At 44.5% G+C, this 20,735-nt stretch overlaps 1 protein-coding gene across 1 annotated transcript; it reads left to right on the forward strand.

Moving 5' to 3' along the window:
* Positions 1-2,606: 2,606 nt before the first annotated feature.
* Positions 2,607-4,827, forward strand: Adam30 (ADAM metallopeptidase domain 30). Its single transcript, XM_041637864.1, has one exon. The coding sequence runs from the start codon at positions 2,632-2,634 to the stop codon at positions 4,825-4,827; it is 2,196 nt and encodes a 731-aa protein (XP_041493798.1). The 5' UTR covers positions 2,607-2,631.
* The last annotated feature ends 15,908 nt before the right edge of the window (positions 4,828-20,735 follow it).

The following is a 20,735-nucleotide window of genomic DNA, read 5'->3' on the forward strand; positions in this document are numbered from 1 at the left end:
GAACACTTTTATTTTCTTTAACTCATTTAACGCTAATTTAAATTCTAGCAATCTAGCCCAATGGAAAGAGTTTCAAGGGGAAAAAGATGTGTGTGTTCTTATACAAACACATGTGTGAATTGTTGAAAAGACCTACATATTTGTTCATATTTACTAGCATATTGTAGAAAGATTTTAAAGCAAGATAAGTGCACAGTTTTTGAATGGCACCCCTGTGTCTATGGCACAGGAGGGAAAGGGTCAAGTCAGTAACTCATGCATGCTGCAGAAGACTACGCACCTGCTGGGGGCATCGAAGGAAATCTACGAAATTATTTGCAGAATGTGTTATTCACTGGAAAAAGCAAATGTTGCAATAACATGAACAACAGGTACTATTTTCTACATTTAAGTCACTTTCTAAAAGGGGCTTCAGGAGAAGGGCAAGAGAATGCAGTAGCTCATGTGAGATGGGAAGGGAAGGGAGGGTTACTAGGAGCAGAACAGACAATGGAGAAGCAGTGTAGGGAGTTGGGTTTGCAGATGGCATCTGAGCTGAATTGGGTCATTTTTGTCATTATTCTTCAACACTGTATTTAAATACCTCCTATATTATATTAGACATGGCAAATTTAAAAATAAATGATAGTTACTTTATTGAGATTTGATCTGCAAATAAATTTCTGTGTAATATTTAATATGTTTGTATAATCCCATGTCTATAATACATGTACATACATCTGTTTGAGATACGTGTGTATCTATGAAACTGTCACACCACTGAGACCATGAGCATAGCCTTGCCTCCCCAAAGTCCTTTCTGCCCCTTTTATGGTCATTGTTGTGGGAAAATGCCTGAGATAATCAACTCATAAAGAAAAGGGTTTATTTTGACTTACGGCTTTGGCAGTTTTGGGTCCTGGTCACTTGGTCTATTATCTTTTAGGCAAATGCTCGGGCAGAAGATCATAGCAAGGAGGATGCCACATGGAAGCTGTCACCTCATGGCCAGGAAGCAAAAAGAGGAAGAGGTCAGGGTCCCCATATCCCCTAGAAGGGCACACCCTGGGTGGTGCAGCTTCCTCCAAGTAGGCCCCGTTTCTCAAGAGTTCCAATATCTTGTCAGATGTGGCAGTGTATGTTTGCGGTCCCCGAGGGTGGAGGGGTTCACAGATCTGAGGCCTTACCACAGTTTGAGCCTAGTGGGGACCAGTGATTGGGCGATGATGTAGGCTTACGTCAGCTGCTCTCTATCTCTTGGGTTTATTTCCATTCCTCACAACATTCAGCAGGACTTTCAAGACCTTCTTGTTTCTGGGGTTCCCTTCGCTACCTCCTCACTCTCTGTGACTGAGCTTACAGAGTATGCTAAGCCCTGCCCTGGTCCTCTCTCTCTCGTCTTCTCACCTCATAGTAGTGTGTGCCACCTGGACCTCCCTCAGCAGTCTCCAGCTTCCTGTTGGGTGGTCCTGGGAGGAGCCAATGGGGCACCCCCTGCCTTGAGGGCTGGCTGGCCCTCTGCATGGCTTCCCATGAGCAGATGAAAATATTCAGGACCCTCTCCTCTGTCCACTCCCTTTCTGTCGTGGAGTCCCCACCAGCTTTTCCCCTTCTCTGCCATGCCCATCTATCTTCTTGAAGAGGCGGGCTAGTCTTGCCAGCTTACCTATCTAATCTCTAGTTTGTCTACCTACCTCCTGGTATCTGCCTTAAATCACAAGCCATTTCCGGAACCAGTTTGCACTGTTACCATGACTTTCCCTGGGCTAATTTCAGTGTTCCTGAAACTCTGCTCAGGTGCCCTGGAGCCTGTCCTTCCTCATATCCAAGCCCACTCCGCCGACCACCACAAACCTCTTCTGTTAGCCTGAGCACACATCCTAGGTTGCCCGAGGTCTCTGAATCGGTCTCTGTCTGCTTTCCCCACCTAGTTCCCTGGAGCCCTATGCTGTCAGGCCTCGCCCAGGTTATGTTCCCCAAGGATGCCCACACACCTGACCACATTTAGACATCTCATCTTCCAGTTGGGCGGTGGTGGCACCTGCCCTTAATCGCAGCACTCAGGAGCCTTGTAGGGTGGCAGTGTGGGGACCTGACAGAGCATGACAGATGTCTCTGTGGCTGAGCTCTCCACATGCTTGTAGCCTCTGCTCTGCACCAGCAGTGGGGCTTTTTTTTATTTTTATTTTATTTTATTTTTTTTTTTATTTTCAAGACAGGGTTTCTCTGTGGCTTTGGAGCCTGTCCTGGAACTAGCTCTTGTAGATCAGATTGGCCTAGAATTTACAGAGATCCGCTTGCCTCTGCCTCCCGAGTGCTGGAATGAAAGGCACGCGCCTTCACTGCCCGGCTTCGCCTCCATTCTTAAGCGCGAGCTTAATTCCCGCCCCCGCCCCCTCCCCCGCCTCCGCTCAGAAGAAAAAAAAAAAAACAACGAACTGGAGCGTTGGGTAGGAGTGTGCCTGGAGAAACTGGACCAAGACTGGACCAAGTAGGCCCCAAGAGTCCTGGCTTCCCAGGGGAGCCTGCCAAGGGAGCTAAGCGCTTGGGACACCGGTGCTTTGTCAGTCTCAGGGAAGTCTGAGGCACACGCCAGGGGTGGCGTTGCTCCTCCCGAGTCCAGGAAAACCAAGCAGGGAAACAAAACAGATCATGAGGTCAGTGTGGGCCTCCTCCCAACACCGCTGTCTGCTTCTGACGATGTTCTTTCTTGAGGCTGTGGGCAATGACCTACTATTTGACCCTGACTGGGGCTTTGAGTCCTATGAAATCACCGTTCCCAAAAAGCTAAGCCCTAGGAAAGGGGAGCAGGGTGGAGACAGTTCTTTGTCGTACCTTTTACAGATACAGGGCAAAAAACATACCATTCACCTGCGGCCCAAGAAGTTACTGTTGCCGAGACATCTGCCTGTTATCTCCTTCACTCAGGAGGACAGTCTAATGGAGGATTACCCACACATACCAAACGAGTGCAATTACGTGGGCTTCGTGGAAGGCTTTCCGGAATCTGACGCTACCCTGAGTACTTGCATGGGAGGTCTGCGAGGCATCTTGAACATCGACTTCAATTACTACCAAATCGAGCCCCTCAGGGCCTCTTCCACGTTTGAACACGTTGTGTATGTCCTAAAAACGGACAAATTTAGCAATCAGACCTGTGGTGTGGTTGATGAAGAAGCAGATGGGCAAACCACCCAGCAAGAGGCTAGGATAAGTAGTTTTCATAAATCCTATAAGCACCAAAAGTACTTGGAATTGGTCATGGTCTTTGATTGGACTAGATTTATGTCTTTAGGCGGAAATTTTACTAAAATCGTTGAAGATGCTATTCTTCTAACTGCAATTATGGACACCTACTTTCAGGATGTCAGGTTGCGGATCTGTCTAAAAGGACTTGAAGTCTGGTCCAGTCGTGACAGAATGAACACTTTCTTTTTCACTTTAGCTGAAATTTTAGGTCAGTTTGTACTGTACAAAAGACTGGTATTGCATCATGTCCTTCCCGCCGACTGGTCACATTTATATCTTGGAAGAAGTTTTCCGGATGCTGTCGCGTGGTCCTGGGGGCGAGCATGTGAGGTATACCATGCCGGGTCCGCAAGTAGCTTCGTTGGTAAGAATATCCTTGGGCCTGCTACTTGGACCGCTCATGAAGTGGGCCACTGTGTGGGAATGCAACATGACGGGGAGTATTGCCAGTGCAGAGGTAGGACGAGCTGCATCATGGGTACAGGACGCACAGGGTTTAGTAACTGTAGTTACGATCAGTATTTCATACACGCATCCTATAAAATGTCATATTGTCTATCTGACATCCCAGGACGAGGTTATGTGATTAAGAGATGTGGCAACAAGATTGTCGAAGGTACAGAGGAATGTGACTGTGGTTCCAAAGAAGACTGCCAGAAAGACCCGTGCTGTGGGCCCAACTGCAAATGGAAGGAAGGTGTCAACTGCTCCACCGGGCTTTGTTGTCACAAATGTAACTTTCTCCCATCAGGGTATGTGTGTAGGCAGGAAGAAAATGAATGTGATCTTGCCGAGTACTGCAACGGGCTCTCGGGTTTGTGTCCGGAGGATACTTACAAGCAAGATGGAACTCCCTGTAAATATGGAGGAGTTTGTTTCAGTAAGAGCTGCAGATCCAGGTACATGCAGTGCCAGGGTATTTTTGGACCTGCTGCCAGGGAGGCTCCTTACCAATGTTACGATGTCGTTAATAAGATGGGCGATCAGTATGGCAACTGTGGCATTAATATTAGTCAATATAATAGGTGCACGAGGGACAATGCAGTCTGTGGCAGGCTACAGTGTATCAATGTTAGAGCCATCCCCAGTTTGCCAGATCACAGTACTCTATTGTCCACCTATGTGAAGCCAGACAATCTCATGTGCTGGGGCACAGGCTATCATGGAGAACTAATGGCCCATGGGATACCCGACATAGGTGTGATTAATGATGGCACTGCCTGTGGCCTTAAAAAGGTGTGCATAAAGGGAAAGTGTGTTGACTCTGCCACCATTATGTTCGACTGTTTGCCCGGCAAGTGCAATAGCCGAGGTGTTTGCAACAATAAAAGGAACTGCCACTGCAAGTATGGTTGGGAACCCCCGTTCTGTGAAGAGGTAGGACTCGGCGGGAGCATTGACAGTGGACCCCCTGCGCCAATGGCCAAGGAAATGCCCTCATCATTTCAAGCTGTGTATATTATGATGATGCGCATTATCTTATTCGTCATCTCCGTGATCGTCGTGTATTTTAGGCAGCTGATTAAAAAATGGTTTTATGATCACCAGAAGAAAGAAACAGTCAAAAAACCAAAGGATGCCAAAATGTCAGACATGTAACGAGGCAAGCCTGTCATCTGGTACATCTGGCTATCTAAGAAGCTTATCAGTTATTCACACAATTCTTCGTTCTCTTCCCAGGATGATTCCACACAAATTTCCTGTGAGTTTAAAATCAACAAAAAATAAATAAACGGTAGTCTTGTGTGGAAACAAATCGGTGCATTTTTTCCCCCTTAGGATGCATTTTCCCTTCAGTTTGGGATCAAGCATTGGATTACCTGGCTTATCTGAATGCAGTTCGTGTCAGGATTCAGGGTATAGTCAATATCCCGGGGAGGTGAGCCCATCCCTGTGTGTCTTTCAGCTTCTTCAGGGCTAGGCATCTACACCTACACATATGCACCTGCTACGTGGTACCTGTGCACCTGCTACATGTACCTGTGCACCTGCTGCATGCACCTGTACACCTGATACATGCACCTGTGCACCTGCTGCATGCACCCGTGCACCTGATACATGCACCTGTGCACCTGTTGCACGCACCTGTGCACCTGATACATGCACCTGTGCACCTGTTGAATGCACCTGTGTCCTGCTGCATGCACCTGTGCACCTGCTGTATGATCCATGGAAACAGCACATTTCATAAATGAAACAAACACGTGTTACAAAGGATGATTCCGTCAATGAGACTTTCTGTCAAGTCTCTCCTGGTGGATACAGCTCTGTCTATTGTCATGTGGTTTCTGTCTTGGTGTTTGAGGTGAGCTCCAATGGGCTCACTATCCTGAATTGTAATGACACCTGCCTTCTGTACAGCCTATAGAAGATGACAGCTCTTATCAGTGTTGGTAGCATGGCTATTAACAAAATTTAATGTTTGCTGCATGTATTTTTTTTTTGGTAGTATTTGTTTGTCAACTTGACACAAGCTAAAATCTTCTGTGGAGAGGGAAGGAACCTCAATTGAGACAATGCCTCCCTCAGATTGAGCTGCAGGCAAGTCTGTGGAGCATTTTATTGATTCAGAGTTGTTGTGGAGGACCTAGCCCATTGTGGGTGGTACCATCCCTGGGCAGGTGGCAAAAAAAGCAAACTGAACAAGTCATGAGGAGGAAGCCAGTAAGCAGCACCCTCCATGGCCTCTGCTTCAGCTCCTGCCTCCAGGTTCCTATGTAACTTGATGTTTCTCTCTCACCCACCAGTTCCCAAATAACTATTCTGAGGTTTAATATTAATTATAAATGTTTGGCCGATGGCTTAGGTTTACTGCTAGCTACCTCTTACATTTAAACTAACCCATTTCTATTCATCTGTATATCGCCACATGGTCTATGGCTTACCAGTGGTGCTCTGGCATGTTGCTCCTTGGGTGGCTGCTGGCATCTTCTTCCCCCTCCTCATCTGAGTCCTCAGTTTGATTGTTCCACATAGCCCTATCCTGCCTGGCTATTGGTCAAAAAGCTTTTATTATTAACCAATGAGAACAACATACATTCACAGAGTACAGAAAGACACCCCACACCATTCCTGCCTTGAGTTCCTGCTGGCTTCCTTTCATGATGGACTGACTGTGAAGTGTAAGCTGAAATAAACCCTTTCCTTCCCAAGCTGCTTTTGGTCATGGTGTTTTCTCACAGCAGTAGAAAGTCAAGTAGGATAATATGTCTGCTTTCACTGGTAGGCCTTTTTGAGTGGCCCTAGGTCTGGAGAAAGTGAAGAATGCCTTTTAGCCCCAACATCCTTCAATGCTCTGCTTCTAAATCCTCCCCCACCCTGTGCACAGTGTTGGCATGGGGGGGGGGGTGGGGAGGAAAACTGACTTCCCACACGAGTCATTGCCACTTCGATGTCCAGCGAGAAGCCACCCCTCCTCCATACTGGCAGCATCCCAAGTTGTCGCATCCCGCTCAAGGCTGAGTCTTCCTGCTGTTCCGGTTGAGGCAGCTCTATAGCCTCCTGTACTGTGTCCCAGTTTGCTGTGCCTTAGCCACGAAGTTCTAATCAAAGGCAAAAGCAGGGCAGACACAGCGGAGGTTCATCATCTAGTCTGTCTAGACTACTTTGGGTTTGTTTTCACTGAGAGACAAAAATGTAAATAACTTTGGTTTTGTGATGATCGTAACTCTAAACATTTATTAAGCTTGGCCGGCCATGTAATGTCCTAAGATATAAGGACACTGAGTCACAGCGGAGCACTAATAGTGATGGATATCATACCGAGAGCTCACTATGTGCTAAAAGCGGTCTGAAGACTTTCATGTGTGTTATTGTGTATACTGTTAAAAGGGACTCTGCTGTGAGTGTTTTACTTTTAGGTTTTTAAATTTTATATGTGCATGAGTGTTTGTTTTCATGTATATATGTATTCTGCATTCATGCTTTGGTACCCGGAAGAGGACATGGGATGCCCTCTTGCTGGGGTTATGCATAGTTATGAATCAAACCACAATACAGGTGCTGGGAACTAAACTAAGGGTCTCTGCAAAAGCCACAATCCTTAACTTCCGAGTCACTTCTTAGCTCTGGTGCTTATTCTTCAATAAAAACCAAGTCACAACAATGTTAAAGAACCTATATAGGCTTCTACAGTAAGAAAAACAACATTACTTGAGGGAAAAACTTTGAATAATAATAAAGATCAAGTTTAAAGACAATGACTTATTGAGAAATCTTAAAGTTATTAGTACATAGGAAATGAGTTTTTAACTTTTCAGCGAATATATATTATATAAAATATTATATTATTTTATTATATATTATATATAAATATGATATAGTATATATAACATATATAATATTTCTCATTTTAACCAATTTGGTGGTAATTACTATTTAGTGGTAGTACATTTCGTTTTGTGCTGATGTTCTAGATAATTCTTTTTTTGAGGCAGGGTCTCATTATGTTGCCCCACCCCTATCCTGCATTGGCCAGGGACTCTTTTTACTCTTTATGTAGACCAGGTTGGCCTCAAACTCACAGCAATCTGCCTTCCTTGGTCTCCTGGCTGTTGGGATCAAAGGCATGCCAACCCACGCCCAGCAAGACTCGCTTCATCTTCCAAAACTAATATCATAGATCCATTAAAACCCACCCCATTCTTTCTTCCCCGTCTCCTCACAATCTACTTTCTGTCTGTATGAATTAGTAAGCTTAACCCCTTCTAGAAGCACGTTCATGTGGTATTTTTTTCCTTTTCGTGACTGGCTTCTCTTAACACAGTGTCTTCAATGTTGGTCTGCACTATAGTGTGTTGTTAAGCCGGAAATGTTCTACATCCAATTACAAAGGCTGGAGGATGGAGGGGGAGAAAGCTAACCAGTTCACAGCTACAAGCCCCAGCAGCAGACTATTCTGCATTTTTGTCTGTATGATAAAACCATGACTCAGACCCTCCCACATGATTGACTGACAGGTGCTCTTGCATCCTGTTACAATCTCTACCAAGCCAAATCAACAGAACTGCCCTGTCCCCAAACTTCTCTGATTTTTTTTTGTCCTCCTGTCCTTCCTATCTATAGTCAACATAGCACCCATGAAAATGGCTTATGGTTTCCTTCTCCAAACATTTGCTATTAAAGTGTTCTTGTCTTACAGACATGAAAGGCGTTTTTCCAATAGCTATTCAGCTCAGTTGTTGGAAGTCACAGAAATACGCCCCAGGCCCTGGTTCATTTCTGGCTATCATCAGTCAACAAAGCCTTTTTACTTCGGAGAGCGCTCAGTCTCAACTGATTTTTTTGATTCAACTGTGTGTCAGAATTTCTCTCCTAAAGACTAGATAATATCCCAATGTGTCTAAATACTATATTTTCTTTCTAAAAAAAATGGCTCTTGGTTGTGTTTTAAAGTTTTTTAAATTTAAATTTTGAAAATTTTATACCCCATACACAAGTGCTGTATTTACATGATACCTGCAGCTTCCTCTTGCCTCTCCAACTCATCTGCATTTTTCAACTTTCTCTCCAATCCATACCCCCTGAGTTAAGCAGACTGAGTTCATTTAGCGTTGCCCATATATATACTTGTGGTAGGGCTGACCACTTAGGAATGGATAACCTATCAGGGGCTCATCCCATCCCTAGAGAAGACCAGTTCTCCTCCTCTCAGCTGCCATTGGTCGCCTGTAGCTCTTCATCTAGGGGATGGGGCCCTGTGGGATGCCCCCCTTCGCTTTGGCAAGTCAGCTGCTGGTGCCATTATGTACATCTTGTTTACGTGATTGTGTGGTTAAGATCTGTGTTTTCTTTCACCGTTCCACTCAAGTTGTTTCTACCTTGATTCTCTTCTGAGTAATTACTAAAAACCTCGGCACAAAATATTTTTCTCTGTCCATTTTCGGTTCTTTGGGGTATATGTTTGAAAGTGGAATTATTAGGTATTATGGTAATTATATTTTTAATTATTATTATTATTATTTTTAGCTGCCGTACTGTTCTCGCAACATGTGGATAGCTTTTCATATTCTGGCTAGCTAGAATTGCCCAAGGGTTCCAATTCTTTTCTTTTTTAAATCCGCTCTCCATATTACACATTCACACATCACACACACACACACACACACACACACACACACACACACACACACGACGACTGCAGAGCCATGCTATACATGTGAAAGTTAGAGGACAACTTTAGGTGTTGGTCCTAGCCTTCCACCTTGTTTGAGAGAGTGTCTCTTTTTACTGCTGCCGGTGCCAGGCTTGCTGGCCTGCAAGTTTCCCTAGGGTCTCCTGTCTCTGTCTCCCGTCTTGCCACATGCTGGGATTACAGGTGCATGCCACCATGCCCAGCTTTAAGGTGGTATCTGAGGATCTAAATTCAGGGTTCTGATGCTTGCCTGGCAAATGCTTGAGCTACTGAGGCATCTCCCCAAAGAGTCCAATTTCTGCCCATTCTGCCCATCCTCCCCCTCACAGGGAGTTTCTGATCCTTAGTAATAGTCTTTCTATGGGTGTGAGGTACTATCTTACGGTTCTGATTTTCATATCTCCAGATGATTAGGGACGTTAAGCATCTTTTCATAATTTATTGACTACTTACGTGTTTTCACTGGTGAGTATGTATTAAAATCTCTTCCCCATTTTTTCATTGCTCATTTGGTTCTTTTAAATTGCTGTTTTCCAAGAACCAATTACTGGTTTTATTGACTTCTCTCTATTGCTTCTGTTTTCTACTATTGACAAATCTCTGCCCAAAGCTTTATTGTGTCCTGTCATCTGCTATTGATTTAGTTCTTATTTCTATTACCTTATGGTGTAATTTATTTAAGATTTTATTTCATTTAGTGTGTTTAGAGATAAAAATTCCTGGTTAGGACTGTTTATGGTATATTAATAATTTGGGTTTTAACACCACACACATATGTGTGTGTGTGTGTGTGTGTGTGTGTGTTCTGCCTGCATATATACCTGTGAACCACATGCATACCTGGTGCCCCTGGGCTGGGTGGGCAGAAGAGGGCATCAAAGCCCCTGGAACTGGAATCACAGATGGTTGTTAGCTGCCATGTGGGTATTTGATATTGAGCCTGGGTCTTCTGCAAGAGTAGCTTGTACTTTTGACCACTAAGCCATCCCTCTAGTACCTGTCATAATAAATTTGACATCTGATATTTACATTTTAATTTATTTCAAGATATTTTAATTGTCCTTGTAATTCAATCTTTAGAACATTGGCTGCTTAACTTCCATAGATCTGTGAATTTTCCAGCTTCCATTCTGCTTAGATTTTTAGTTTCATTCCATTGTGATTAGAAAAGATATGTCATGAGATTTCTTTTTTCCCCTCTTATTGAAAATGGATTCTTTCCTCACACAATGTATCCTGATTACAGTTTCTCCTCCCTCTACTCCAGCCAGTCCTCCTCCATCTCCCCTCCCCTCTGGATCCAGCCCTTTCTGTCTCATCAGAAATGAACAGGCATCCAAGAGATAATGATAAAATATAACAAAATACAATAATATAAAACAAAAACTATCACATCGAGGTTGGCCAAGACAAACCTAACAGAAGGAAAAGAGTCCAAGATGGGGCAAGAATTAGAGATCCACTCGGGAATCCCATAAAATTATACATTCAGGAATCCCATAATATTGTACGCCCAGAAATCCCATGAAAACACTGAATGAAGCCATGATATATAAGCAGAAGATCATGAAAGCCCTGGTCTTGCTGCTTTCTTTAGTCCAGTGAGTTCACAGGAGCTTTGTTTATGTTAATTCTGAAGGCTTTGTTTCCATGGTACCCTCCCTCCCCTGTCGTCCTTACACTCTTCCCACCTCCTCTTCTGTGGGGTTTCCTGAGCTCTTGGGGGGGGGGGGTATTTGATGGAGACATCCTGTTTAGGGATGAGTATTCCAAGGTCTCTCACTCTTTGCATAATGCCTGGCTGTGGGTCTCTGTTCCCAGCTGCTGCAGGAGGAAGCTTCTCTAATGACCTAATGACGGCTGAGCAAGGCACTGACCTATGAGTATAGCAGAGTATCTCACTAGGGGTCATTTTACTGTTACCTTTTTTTTTTTTTTTTTTGACCAGTAGTAGTTGGTTTTCCCTAGGTTCCTGGGATATCTAGTCTCTGGTTCTCGGTACCTAAGCGGTGTTGGGTATGGTTTTCGTCTCGAGGAGTGGACTTTAAGTCAAATCAGATATTGGTTGGTTATGCCCTTAAGGTTTTTGCCAACAATGCTCTAGTGTACCTTGCAGGAAGAACACCCTTGTAGATCAAAAGGTTTGTGGCTGGCTTGGTGTTTACATTTCTCTGTGGGTAGCACACAGAGTACCTTCTGGTACCAAAGAAACTAGCAGGTAGGGGCAAAGGCTCTATGTAGAAGCCAACCCAACTTGCCCATGTTCAGTGAGTTGTGTGGGTGTTGTCTCCAGCAGGAGGACTTGATTTCAGTTTGTGGAGAGCATCCTATAGTTTCATGAGCAGCCTAGGTTGTTTGGGATTCCCAGGGGAACACTTTGGCCAACAACTCAATTATATGTAACCCAATCTCAGTACAGGAAGCTGTGTTTGCTAGCAAGTGGTAGCTAACTGGGACTCTGCCCCTCTGACTTTCTGAGCAGAACACTCATAGCACAGGCACCAAGACCGACAATAAATGGGCCTCATGAAACTGAGAAGCTTCTGTACAGCAAAGGGCACTCTTTGGGACAAAATGGTGGTCTAGATATGGGAAAAGATTTCGCCAACTCCACATTTGAACGAGGACTAATATCCAAAATATAGAAAGAACTCAAAAAGCCTAGTTGTCAAGAAAAGAAACAATCAAATTAAAAACGGTACATATCTAAACCGAGAATTCTCAGTAGAGGAATCTCACATGGCTGAGAAAAACTTAAATGCTCAACATCCTTAGCCATCATGGAAAAACAAATGAAAACAACTCAGATTTCATTTTGCACCTGTCAGAATGGCTAAGATTCCCAGAGCAGTGCCATGTGATTTCAAACATTTGTCTTCTGTTTGGTGACAATGTGTGGTTTGTGCTAAAGAAGATTCATCTTCAGTTTGCTTTCTAATCTTGTCGAATGGGATATTCGGTGTGCATTTGTTGAGGCCAATAAGTCCATAGTGAGGCTGAAGTCCCGTGCTTGATTTTGGTATCTTATCTGGGTGTTATATCCGTTGTGAAAGCACAGCACGGGAGCTCGCCATTATTGCTGTAAAGTTATTCCATTTCTCCTTCTAATTCTGTCTGTTGGGTACATATGTACTCATCATTGTCTATTTTTTATGAATTAACCGATTGGTTTTTCTTCCCATTTACTGCTGTTTTCCTTAAGATACAATATGGATGATGGATAAATGGCAATGAAGTCTTCAAGGGCCATGTGCTCAGGCTGTACTGAGCACAGTTCTAATTGTGTCAAGGCAGATTCCATGCAGTATTTTTTTTTTGGATCCCCATACACTTATGGTACAGGATGATGTACCAGTAAAATACGCATTATGACTTCCTAAACCTGAATCTACTTTATTGCCTACACAGTGCAATAATTTTTTTTAAAAAAAGCATTTATTTGGCAATATGATGAATAATATTTTCCTCCTGTACTCTTAACAAAAGTCATAAATCACAAGTGTTGGCAACCTGGAAGTTACCCAAATACTGGGTTCGAAATGCACAAATGAAAGGAATCTGTCCAGACTCAGAATGAACATCTTTGTTTTTTTTTAAATATTCATTTATTATGTATACAATATTCTATCTGTGTATATGCCTGCAGGTCAGAAGAGGGTACCAGACCTCTTGTGAGCCACCATGTGGTTGCTGGGAATTGAACTCAGGACCTTTGGAAGAGCAGGCAATGCTCTTAACCACTGAGCCATCTCTCCAGCCCCCAGCATGAACATCTTTACGGTTTGAACTAACACTGGCTCAGTTAATGTCCTAACCTGGTGTGAGCTCATGTTTGAACCCAGGGGCCATGTAAGGGGAGAACAGAAGCACCCATGCTTCTGTGCAGCCCTGGGCTCCTTCGGAAAACAGAACGCTAAAAGCTGAGTCAGGAAGCGTCTTTTAGATGAGAGTGCTTGCTTGCCTCTGGCAAGCAGAGCAGACCTGAGAAATTGCTGCTACCAAGAAGCCATGCTTTATTCTTTCCCAAGCTGTCTCAGGCTTTCCATGGATGCAGTTATCCACGTTGGGTGCCATTCTGTAACATGAAGGGCCTGCTTGTTGGGGTTTATGTCCTGCCCAGTTTTCCAGGCTACTTCCTGCTGGTTGGGGGCACTGATAATCTTATGGGGACCTAAAGAAAATTTAGAATTATGATCAAGTCCTGACTGAAGTATCCTGTGAGTCTTGATCATCTCAGGCAGCAGTCTTGAATCTGTTCTGGATGTAGAACTTAGACATCCAGGCCATCTGTTCCTACCGGAGATTTTTCAGGTGGTCTTCCTTGATCCAACCTAAGTTAATCTGTGATGTCACCATCTGTTCCTACCGGAGATTTTTCAGGTGGTCTTCCTTGATCCAGCCTAAGTTAATCTGTGATGTCACCCACTATCATAGTGCTGGGGTCACCTGTGGCTTCACGTCTAGTACTAATTTTATAAAATTGGATGTCTCTGTATACAGGGAGCATCTATTTGTTTAGAATAGCAATGTTCTCTTTGTAAAAAAAAAATCCTTATATATTTATTTTGCTAATTTATTTACTATGTGTGTGTGTTGGTATATGTGTGTGTGTGCCTGAGTGTATGTGTGTGCACTGCATGCATGCAGGGACCTGTAAAAGTCAATCCCTGAAACTGGAGTTACAGATACTTGTGAGATGCCAACTGGGTGTTGGCGATTGAACCTGAGTCTTCTGAAAGACTAGTCAGCTGTTCTAACTGCTGTATCACCTCCCCAGCCCCTAGTAATGTCTTCTTGGTAGATGTTCCCTTAAACAGTATGATGTGACCCTCTTCATGCTCTCTCAATAGTTTGGAATAAAGCATGGGGATTTAGAATATTAGTAAAGAATATGAAGACACGGATGAAAATAATAAAATGGAGAAACATAGGATAGTATCGGGAGGGAATTCCAGCGAGTACTGAAAATTCGCTTGAGTTTAATTTCCAACTGCTTAAAGTACCCTTGACCCCAAAAGTAGAAGTAAGGCAAAAGACTGCATTAACACAATACAAGGAAGTGAACATACCAATTGAAGATCGCGGGCTACATTCATAGTTAAATATTTTGTTTCTAGAACAAAACAAGTCGGGCTGGAGAGATGGCTTAGTGGTTAAGAGCATTGCCTGCTCCTCCAAAGGTCCTGAGTTCAATTCCCAGCAACTACATGGTGGCTCACAACCATCTGTAAAGAGGTCTGGCGCCCTCTTCTGGCCTTCAGGCATACACACAGAATATTGTATACATAATAAATAAATAAATAAATAAATATTTAAAAAAAAAAAAAACAAGTCATGGTCACATCCTAGGCCAAAACATTCTGTAGGCAAGGCACTCCCTGGGTGGAATCCAACGTTATCTCCTTAAGGGAACTGGATCCTTGTTTGAGGTGGGAACAGGTCTACTTCTCTATTCCTGGAGGGCAAGGTCACACCTGTTAACAATTACCTCCAAAGAGCAGAACTCTCGACTCTACGTCTAGGTGAGACCTTTGTTTGAGGCAGAAGCACAATAACCTTGAAGGAACTAGAGGTGAGTTCCAACTCTCTGACCTTTGGTCAAGGTGGAAATAGGCTCACATTTTTGGGCCTCAGCATACCTGCCCTACGTTCTGTGTTCTTTGAATGGCGTGTTACCTTGGAGAGCGACCACAGCTGTCTACACTACCACTGGGCAGCTGTAGTACTAACCAGTTAATAACAGTGGCTCGCTGGATTTCAGAACCTGTTAGAGAATGCTAAAGAGTGACCGGGTGATGAAGAGCAGGCGCTGATCGCCCAGCACCCACATCAGGTGGCTCACAGCTGCCTATCACTGCAGCTCCAGGGTGGGGGCTGGCCTCTGTGGGCGCCTACACTCTTGTGCACACAACACACACACACACACACACACACATAGGCATGCATGTATGCATGCACGCACACACACACACACAATAATAAGCACACACACTAATTAGAAAGAACTGTAGGAGAGTAAAAAAAAAACCAAGGATGGTATGGAATATACTTGTATTTTCGTTACTAAGATTAGCAGGGGGGTAGGGAGTCCAGTGGGTAAAGGATAAGGGTTTAGTATTCGACAGCTTTTAAGAAAAGAAAAAAATAAGCCGGTCGGTGGTGGCGCACGCCTTTAATCCCAGCACTCGGGAGGCAGAGGCAGGCAGATCTCTGTGAGTTCAAGACCAGCCTGGTCTACAGAGCTAGTTCCAGGACAGGCTTCAAAGCCGCAGAGAAACCCTGTCTCGAAAAACCAAAAAAAAAAAAAAAAAAAAGAAAAAGAAAAAGAAAAAGAAAAGAAAAAATAAATAAAAAATCAAGGTAGGTGAAGTAGCTAAAGGGGGAAAGGTGGGATGCTGTTAGGGATGCAGATCTTAGAAACTGTCAAGGCAATGAGAGGTTGTGATTAAGAAGTAAAAGGAGAAGGGGATAAGGATAAGAGACAGAAGAAAAGACGGGAGGAAGGGGGACTAAACGAGGGAGGCGTGGCTAAAGAGAGTACTAAAGAAAGTCTTATGCAGCACTGAGGAGAGAAATAGAAAACCCTGCTGAGCAATATCCAAACAAAAGCAGAATCATCTTGAGACACATATGTAAGAGAAGAAAGTAAAAACTTGGAAAATAAGAGACGGAAAGATTATCCATATGGACTGAATCAATGGCACAGGTGGGCTGAGTTGAGAGGTGACATTCTCGGGTCGTTCTGGCTCTAATAGCCTCCACGTGGTGGCATGCAGCAGAGGAGAGAGTGGGAGCCATTGGTCTCTGCAGCCTTGCTCCTCTTCTTGGGAAGTTCCCGGCTCTTGGAGTCAGAGCTGTTTACTCAGCATCTCAAGCTGCTCCCTGGTCCCTCGGTGTTCTTTCTGTAACTGGTTTTGAAATTGGCGGAGTGTGGGGAACAAACTGGAAAAGACTCAAGATTCTCACAAGCGCAAAGCCCTGCAGGTAATTCCAGTGAGAATTCAAGCTATGAGGAATAAGGAAGCGGTTTCTACTGGAGAAAATGGCTCCCTTGTAATACCGCTGCAGAGACTGTGTCCTGACACCTCCGTTGGAGCCTGGACTATAGTGAGGGACTCAAGTTTCTGCTGGCAGAAGCTGCAAAACAACATTATGCAATGTGCCGTGTGGACGATTTTGGCCGAATTTAGCATGGAGTTGAGAGCAAAGGGAAGCATAGCGGAAAGCTTTGGAAAAATCGCAGCCTAGCCAAGGAAAACAGAAAGAAAGAAAGAAAAAAAAAAAAAACATGTGCTAAAAAACAAAGCAAGGTGGCAGAGTGCCTGACTGCTAAGAAGATTGGCATGGACAAAGGGAACCGGTTGCTTTGTACCAGGACAGCAGGGAGGCGATCTGAGGGCATCTTAGAATCTTTGAGGTTGCCGCTCCTATGCCAGGCCCCGAATTCTGATTGGCTGGACTTGATTCAAAGAAGGCCCTAAAACTCGCTACTCTAGGCTGCCTTGGCTCTCCTCTCTCTCTCTCCGGCAGGAAAGGGCTCTGTGGCCTTTCTCACCAGTGCCCATGCGGGCTGCAGATAGTGCGGAATGCAAGAGTTACGGGTTTGTGGTGGCGTTCATTGAGGCTTCAACCGAAAGGCTGGGAGGGCAGGCAGAAGTGTGCTTCTGGGTCCAGATCCCTGCAGAGATCTCTCAATGCTGAAGGAAGCTGTAAAAATGGACCTTCATTGGATGGCCGGGAAGGGAGAATGGGCAGGAGTATGCGCTTGGGAAAGCCACCGATGTTAGGATACAGCCAAAGAGAGAAACAGTGTGACCATTAAGGCCGTAGGCTGGCATTGCTTAAGGCACAGGGTCCCCTCCATGTACACAGAACACGGGGCTTCAGGCTTAAATTTTTAAACTTAATTTACGTTACTTTTTTTTTTTTACTATGTATTTTATATTATATATTTGACTATGTAAAACCAATACAGCCATCTAGTTCGTTTTTTAAGCTGGTAATGGAAACATTTTCAGTTCGGTCATTACATCTTATTCCTTTATTCATAATCTTCGCCTGTGTTTGTATATCAGTCAGCTCTCTCTTACACTGAAATGCCGGACAACTTTGCTTCTATGTCTGTAAGTTCCAGTCTGGATGACGAAGCGACGTCACTTTGGGTCTCCTGTGAGGATTCACGACCGCGCCACTAGGGTTATAGTGTCAGCACAGGTAGTAAGACGCCCTCCCCTCCGAATCCTAGTCAGAATAACCATCTCTCAAAGATCTTCCAGTTCACTGTTCGGCTGGTCCTTCTCCGTGTTCTGACAGTATTTGAGGAGACCAGCTGGCCACAGTTAAAAGCAAGGTTGGACTGCATCTAAACCAACTTACCCAGTTTGGCGAGCCTAGTCGCTGCTGGTGTGTTACCAATAGGTGGCGCTCTAAGCCCAAGTTCGCATTAGTTCTGCAGCTGCTTACCTAACCAAATAGGCTTTTAGAAGGTAGGCAGGGTTGGTAATGCCAGATAGAATGCAGCAGCCAGCCCTCCTCCCACTACTTTGAGTAACTCCAAATAAACTCCCTTACTCATAGAGTTGGACCTTTTGCGGTCATTTTTTTAGGCTTCGGTACTATTCCGAGAAGTCAGAAAATGGACGCAGTGGTAAGCCACTCACCCCGAGCAGCAAACCCAGCGGATTGACGCAGCTTCCCATGGCCTGAGCACCCTGCACCAGGCTCCACTCTCAGGGGTTCCACCCCTCTCTGTGGCACCACCCCAGGGACCAAACACACAGACTTCGGGGGTCACTGGATTTAAACCAAAGAATCTGTGTTCTCATTTGATTAGCACGCTGTTTGCGTTGATTTATTTGTGTGCAGTCTTTTAGCTTACATTCACAAGTAAACTGGAAATCTGTGTTTCTGTAGGGTTAATTTTCTGCAGTTTGATTTTGGTCCTTTGAATAGGAGCATTTCTTCCTTTTTTTTTTTGCGTGTCTTCTGGTCTTTTTTAATTGAAAATTGAGCACTACAATAAAGATCTACCTCGGCTGGCTTTGGGAACTTGACTAACTAGCTCTCTAAAGTCTCTCGGTCCCTTCAACACGTTGCTGGGAACCTGCAGTCCTTGTGAAAAGGGCATTTGATATATTCATTTCCCTCAGAGCCTCGACCCTGCTGCTTCCGTCATGATTACGTGTCGGGTAGATTTCACGATGACACTGGAGAGCTCTCTTCTGGGAAACAGAGCACTGAAGTGGCTACTGGGAACTTTCCAGGGATCAGCAGCTCACAGGGTTGTCCTCAGAGCGTCACACCTCAGACGGGCGCTAATGTAAACATAGGCCCAGGACCACGTGCGAGGACTGTAACCGAGTGAGGGGGTGGGGCTGGGGATTTATGCTCAAGAATGAATGGTTTTCAAAAGGAAGTTAATATCTCTAACTTATTTCTGTGTTTTAAAGATCCTGAGTTTTTAACCAGGCGGTGGTGGCGCACGCCTTTAATCCCAGCACTCGGAAGGCAGAGGCAGACGGATCTCTGTGAGTTCGAGGCCTGCCTGGTCTACAAGAGCTAGTTCCAGGACAATTAGAGCTGTTACACAGAGAAACCCTGTCTCGAAAAAACCACACACACACACACACACACACACACACACACACACACACGTGTGCACACGCGCAGATCCTGAGTTTTTATTACATTATAGAAATCTCCCGTAATTTGAGATAGATTCAAGACATTAGCAATAGATAATTTCTTAAAGGTTTTGGTACGATGATTCATTAGAATGTATGAGGAAAAAAGTTAAAATTACCTTGAGTTTCAAATCAGGACTCAGGAGGATAAGAGACTTTTTTTTTTTTTTTTTTTTTTTTTGCCAGAGAAGCAACTAGTTTAAGGAGATCAAACACTGCCGGTTCACCCTGGGTCATGGCCTGAGCATTGGTGTAGGATTAGGTTCCGGGTCAGGAATTGTGTCAGAATCGAGCAGTGAGCATACAGGAATATGAACAAAGGACACACCCAGGGCAGAGTCCATTCCAAAGGCAGTGTGGTCTCCCTTATGGATCTAAGTCTGGTGCTAACATCTACTGGTTCAGATCAATCAGTTTCCCTATAACATCTATTGATTCAGATTGATAGCTTTATTAAGCCTGACTTTATTATAAAAGACTTTTAGAAAAGCTTTATTTGTGTATGTGTGTTTGTGTGTGCGCACGCATGTGTGTGTGCATGTGTGTGTGTGTGTCCCATTACAGAAGAGTGCCACTGGAGTCTCTGGAAACTGCTACAGGCAGTTGTGAGCTGCTGCCAGTGGGTGCCGGGAACTGAACTCAGGTCCTCTGGAAGAGCAACAAGTTCTCTTAACTACAGAACCATCTCCACAGCCCAACTTCTCTCACAGGATCTCTGTGAGAAGCAGCCAGTCACAAAATGCCTGATATAAAATTCTTTAGTGTCTCATAGATTGGGACGGGGGTCGGGTCACAATATAAACACCTTTGCCAGGTAGCAATGGTGCTCAACACCCTGAGTCAGGCTGTTCTAATTTTACAAACAGCGTGAGAGAAGAACACCATGCAACAGGGTTCACATGGAGGGGCTTTTTATGGGGGGGGGGAATAGGAAAAGGAGGGAGGGGGAGGGGAGACTGATTTCTGGTGACAGGAGCGGCAGAAGAGAAGAGAGGGAAAAAGGGAGAGATGGAGGCAGAGATGGAGAGAGGTGGAGAGAGAGGTGGAGAGATGGAGAGGGGGGAGGGAAAAAGAGAGATGGGAGGTGGGCAGGGCCCTTTTAAAAGGGAACATAGTGAATGTGCACAGGAGATGCTCTTAGTGGCTGCAGCTGAGGACATGTCAGGACCTCAAAGACAGGCCAGTACAAATGCCTGAATACTAACACAGAGTCTAATCGTCTTCATCCAGGCCCTGAAAAGATGTTTGACCCTAAAATTAACCCTGGGCCCAGAGATTTTAGCACTGCTTTAACAGAATTTGAACAAGAAATTTGTGTAGGCACCTGGGAGTTAGTCTGAGCACTTCTGAGCCACCACCAAGAATGAGGGAAAGCAGCGACCAGGAGGTTATGGCTGTGTGAAAACCTTTGCCCGAGGCTGTAGAAGGGAGGCAGAGCACAAAAAACCTGCCTAATTTAAGTATGCAGATGCTTTAGTTATTAGAGTTCCTGAGTGTGTTTTATGTAGTCCTAGCTCTCCTGGTGCTTGCTATGTAATCCCGGTTGGCTTAGAATTTATGGCAATCCTCCTGACCATAAAATTCTGACAGAGAAATGATAGATGGAGAGATAAACAGGATGGTTTTTTTTTGTCTTAGCAATAAGATTACATGTTTCCGCTAAGCAATTAATCCACTAATAATCTTATTGA

Source organism: Microtus oregoni, unplaced genomic scaffold (assembly GCF_018167655.1).
Source record: "Microtus oregoni isolate MIOR12 unplaced genomic scaffold, Mior012 000054F_ref0000373, whole genome shotgun sequence".
Lineage (NCBI taxonomy): Eukaryota > Metazoa > Chordata > Mammalia > Rodentia > Cricetidae > Microtus > Microtus oregoni.